We start from the raw sequence: 5,078 nt of genomic DNA, 5'->3' as shown, positions 1-5,078 counted from the left end.
CGGATACCTATCCTTGAGCAATACTTCAATCAAACATTGTAAATAATTTTTATTGTGTATTTAAAATTGTAAATATTTAATCGATACAGCTTCTTCACCCCTTTTATGTTTGTCTGTCCTTATTCGTCCCCTCTTTGTAATGCCTTTATGGCAAATATTTATGAAATAAAGAAGTTTGCTTCCCAGCCACATCGTTCCGGGTTCAGTTCCATGATGTGGAACCATGGGCAAGTGTCTTCTATAGCATCGTGCCGACCAAAGCCTTGTGAGTGGATCTGGTAGAAGGAAACAGAAAGAACCCCATCGTATATATATATACATACATACATATACTATATACATACATATATACAATCTATGTTTAAGTGTTTGTGTTAGTCCCTGCTTGATAACTGGTGTTGTTTTGTTTAAGTCCCTGTAAATAAGCTGTTAGGCATAAGAGATCGATAGAATAAGTACCAGGCATTTTAAAATTAAGCCTTTCACCACAGTGCCCCAGCATGACCGTGTTCCAATGACTGAAACCAAAAATAGAAGACAATGTGTGCGTGTGTGTGTGTGTGTGTGTGTGTGTGTGGATGGATGTATAGACGCAGGTGTCACTGTGTTGCCCCTCGGTCAAGCAAAAGGGATTTGGTAGACGGAAACTGAAAGAAGCTCGTGTGTGTATGTGTGTTCCATCACCGCTTGATTGCAGGTATTGATATATTTAAAAGCGTAAAGAACCCTTTCGGTTGCACCTAGAAAGTTCCACTCCGAGGTACAAGTCCGGGCAAGATTATTTTATGGAAGACCAGCAGTCGCCCATGTATACAACCTCGCCTGTCCTTGCCACCGATGTTATCCAAGGGAAAAGCAAAGACTGATATACATCTTGGTACCAGTGACGTCGCAACTCATTTCTACAGATGAGTGAACTGGAGCAACGTGATATAAAGTGTCTTGCTCAAGAGCACGACACACAGCCCGGTCCGGGAATCGATCTCACTACATTATGATTGGGAGCCCGACGCTCTAACCACTGAGACATACGCCTTCACTGACGTGTTTACGTACACGTAACTTAGTGTTTCGGCAAAAGAAGGCGACAGAATAAGTACTAGGCTGAGGGTTGGGAAATTGGGGGAAATCGATTCGTTCGACTAAAATTCTTTTAGGCGGTGCCCCAGCATGACCGTAGTCTAATGAGTGAAACAAGTAAAAGATATATATATATAACACATGTCCGCCCAATTTCTACAAATAAATGCATTCACTTTATACAAATGAACAAAAGCACGACAGAACAACTAGAAACCCACAACACCCCACAACCAAGATCGTATTGTTTTTTGACACAGCTCTCAAAAAGGTAAGATTAATAAAGTCATCCATTGAATAAATTAAAATTTTTAATATTAATAACTAAAAAAAATAATAATAATAATTTCAAGACTTACCTTAATGTTTTAATTAAGTTGTTGTGGTTATCGTTAAGAAATGTTCTCATGTCCATCGGAATGGACGGATCGGCTAAATTTAAATCGACAATTACATGTTTACCATTGAGCACCGTTTCAACACCAAGTACTTTCTTTTTATTACCATTGCATCTTCTTTCAAACTGTAAAAACTTCATAGTTGCAGATGTGACAGAGGAGAAGAGAGAAAAGAGGAGAGATCCGTGTCTGTCGCTGTCACTTGAAATAACAATAATCAGAACGACGACTGCGACGACGATGACGATGCCGAAACGTTATCGCTGTTGTTGTTGGGTTTTTTTTTTTGGGGGGGGGGGGGTAGTAGTGCTGCTGCCGCTGCTGGTAATGAAACTGGGAAACACTGCTAACGATGTTAATGATGGTAACGAGGACACTAGTATCACTACTTTAATTGCTAGAAATAACAGCCCAGTCTAGCTTGTTTTACAACATAGCACATTGACCCGTCACAATAGTTTTATACCGTTTCACATTAAATAAGTATGTGTGTTTGTTTATTACATACGGAGCGAGGTGTTCGGTTTGTGTGTGGATATGTACTAGACAATCGTGTGTTCGTGTGGGGGTGGGGTGGATATCGACTTTGTAAATGTGAAACTGCTATAATCTCTGACCTCAATACTACTACTACTACTACTACTACTACTAACATCCGACGAGAGCGCAAACAACAACACTGCTCTTACCACCACCTCATCCACCACCATCATCATTCTTATTACTACGACTACTAACATTACTGCTACTACTACTACTGCGGCTAAATCCCCCTTTACCACTAAAAACAATACAACTTTTACTACTACCACCACCACCATCATAACCACTATCTAATAAGAAGGCTATAGGTTGGTACAATCAGTATACCTTGGACTACATTATGCAATGTATTCCTTTGATAAGGTGATTCGAGAGATCAATTGCAGCAACAGATATTCTATTTCATCAATCGCTGAACGCAAAAGGTAAAACTGATGGCAAGCCTTCGGTATTGGTATATGATGTCATTCTTGCTAATGACAGAGGCAGAGGCTGGGCTGAAGAAAGAGGTTCAATGATGTCGTCTCCCCACACCGACATTCTGTAGACCAATACTGAAAGAAAACAAAATTGACCTTGGCAAAATTTGAACTCAGAACGTAAGCTTTTGTTAATAAATGCTGTAGGTGTATACCATGACTGAACAAAGAAATCTAGTGGAATGGTAGGTAGAACGAAGGCTAAACAGCAACAACTACACCCAAACAATAAATTCTGTTTCTACTACGCCAACCCAATGCTAAAAATGACAGCCAACTCTCACTCAAATTACACATGGTAGTCCTGAAAAGGAAATGAAACACTGAATCTTTGATACTCAATGTGATGATCGTGGCCGGAATACCTTTGATCATAGGGTCTAGGGCTGAACAACGGCTGTTGTTATATGCATAGATAAGTGTGTGTATATATATATATATATATATATATATAAATCGGAGTGGTTGACGTTAGGAAGTGCATCCAGCTGTAGAAACTCTGTCAGACAGATAGGAGCCTGGTGCAGCCATCCGGTTCGCCAGTCCTCAGTCAAATCGTACAATCCATGCTAGCATGGAAAGCGGACGTTAAACGATGATGATGATGATGATATATTTTTTCTATTTGAAAATTTGGTTATGAAACACGTGTAGTCGTTTTATTATCATTATCTTATGATATTTACTTTGTATTATATTATACTTATTTATTGTGCTTTTAATTATTAGTTTTCTATATGTGATAGTGGATTTTCATCAATGAGTTCATGGACCTTGGTTCTTTTCTCTAAAACTATAAGATATATAATTGCCAACTAGATGTGGTGGTCCCATAGAGGATGATGCTACTGTTGTTTTTAGCCCCAGGAGGACATCTCCTCCAGCTGGCTAACAACACTGTCTGTGTCTGATTAGTAATACTTGCGAGGGGAAATCATCGTTCCTATCTCTAGCCTTACGTGATACATACAGACCCTGGTTCCTGGGTAGTAACCCATCATCAGTGTCTGATAATCATGAGCTGTGATGAAAACTCATTCCACTCGCAAAATACTCTATGATTTTTGCCAGTGACAAACTGTCGCTGATCTCAAAAAAGTTGAAACAAGCAAAAATAAATCTCTGAGCAAGAAGCAAACAGTAGCAATATGATTTTCTTTTATTCTTTTACTTGTTTCAGTCATTTGACTGCGGCCATACTGGAACACTGCCTTGAAGGGTTTTAGGCAAACAAACCAATCACTGACGTCCATTCAGCTGATATACATTAAGTGCCGACTACATAAACAAACGATTCTGAAACAATTCTATCGGTGATAGGGTTAGGGTTAGGGTTAGGGTAAAACAGCAAATTTAAAAAGAAAAAAGCAAATAAAACGAAGAAAAAAAAAAGAAAATGACAAAAGCAAATTTAAAATGAAAAAAGCAAATTTAAAATGAAAAAAGCAACTAAAACGAAGCTATGGCTTAATCAGCCAAAGGAGTAAATATAAACAACTGAATACTTGTCAGTGATTGGTTGAAATTATCGAAATAAGACAATTTTTTACATGAAATAAATTCGAATACAAAAATATTTTTCTGTTCTATAACACAAAATAGATAAGTATACGAAGTTTGAAAGTCTTTCGGTACCAAAAACACTACGTAAAACATTAATGAAAAATGTGGCCCCCGTTTTAAAAAAGATCCTCCCAACTTTTTACAGTAAATTTTCGTACTTGGATGAATAAAATCTATATATTATTCTCAATACGTTAGTAATCTCGGTGAGTAAAAAACATTAAAATGATATTGTCAAGTCCAAAAATTTTGTATTAAATGGCACAATTCTCCATGAGACAAGCATACATATAAAATATGTCACCTCTCTTTTTTAATAAATCAAAACATTCTAAATAAAATTTTACGCTATTTAACAATATATATTTCGCTTCTGTTCGAAATGTCGGAATCTGCTGCAGAAAATAATTTCCTACTGGTCACCAATTGCTTTCAAGGGACGTAACTTCTAAAGCTTCAAATTTAAAGGGAGATAACTTATATTAAATTTTAATGAAATTTTTGCTTATGCAGAACAGACGAAGATTTTGTTGACTGTCACATACGAAATTATTTATACTGTAAATGTTTCTTATTCTAGATTAGAAGTTGATAATTATAATTTTGAAATCTCTTACATTAAAGGATATTTCTCATGAACGCATTTACTACATGTACAGATATCTAATTCTGAATGCCATTGTCCAAGCTTTTAATTTCCCTACTACGTCACCCGTTTCAATAACCGATGTAGTAAGTGATGGAACCACCAACTTAAAACTGTTCAAAAGAGGGCTAAAAGACAAAGAAGACCCAGCGATTCTTTTGCCAACCATCAATCTGGTACTTTATCTTCCCCAACCATAAAAAAAAAAAGACTAAAGCATCAGGAATCTAAAGGTCAAAGAGGACATTCTTGTTACATACCTACTACCTAACTTCAGAAAAATGATATCAGTTGCACGATATTCACTGGTTATCTAACTCCACCAGTCTGTCCCTATCGCACTCCACCAGTCTGTCCCTATCGCACTCC

General features: G+C 37.2%; 1 protein-coding gene across 1 annotated transcript in view; it reads right to left on the bottom strand.

Moving 5' to 3' along the window:
• Positions 1 to 1,758, bottom strand: part of LOC106874360 (fumarylacetoacetate hydrolase domain-containing protein 2) — a 90,045-nt gene extending 88,287 nt beyond the window's left edge. The window contains exon 1 of the mRNA XM_014922071.2: positions 1,440 to 1,758. Coding sequence (XP_014777557.2) covers positions 1,440 to 1,618 — 179 coding nt within the window. The 5' untranslated portion in view covers positions 1,619 to 1,758. The remainder of the gene's footprint in view (positions 1 to 1,439) is intronic.
• Positions 1,759 to 5,078: the final 3,320 nt, after the last annotated feature.

The sequence above is a fragment of the Octopus bimaculoides genome, chromosome 22 (assembly GCF_001194135.2).
Source record: "Octopus bimaculoides isolate UCB-OBI-ISO-001 chromosome 22, ASM119413v2, whole genome shotgun sequence".
Classification (NCBI taxonomy): Eukaryota; Metazoa; Mollusca; class Cephalopoda; order Octopoda; family Octopodidae; genus Octopus; species Octopus bimaculoides.
Note: the sequence above shows the minus strand (reverse complement) of the source record. Positions and strands in the feature narration are given on the sequence as shown.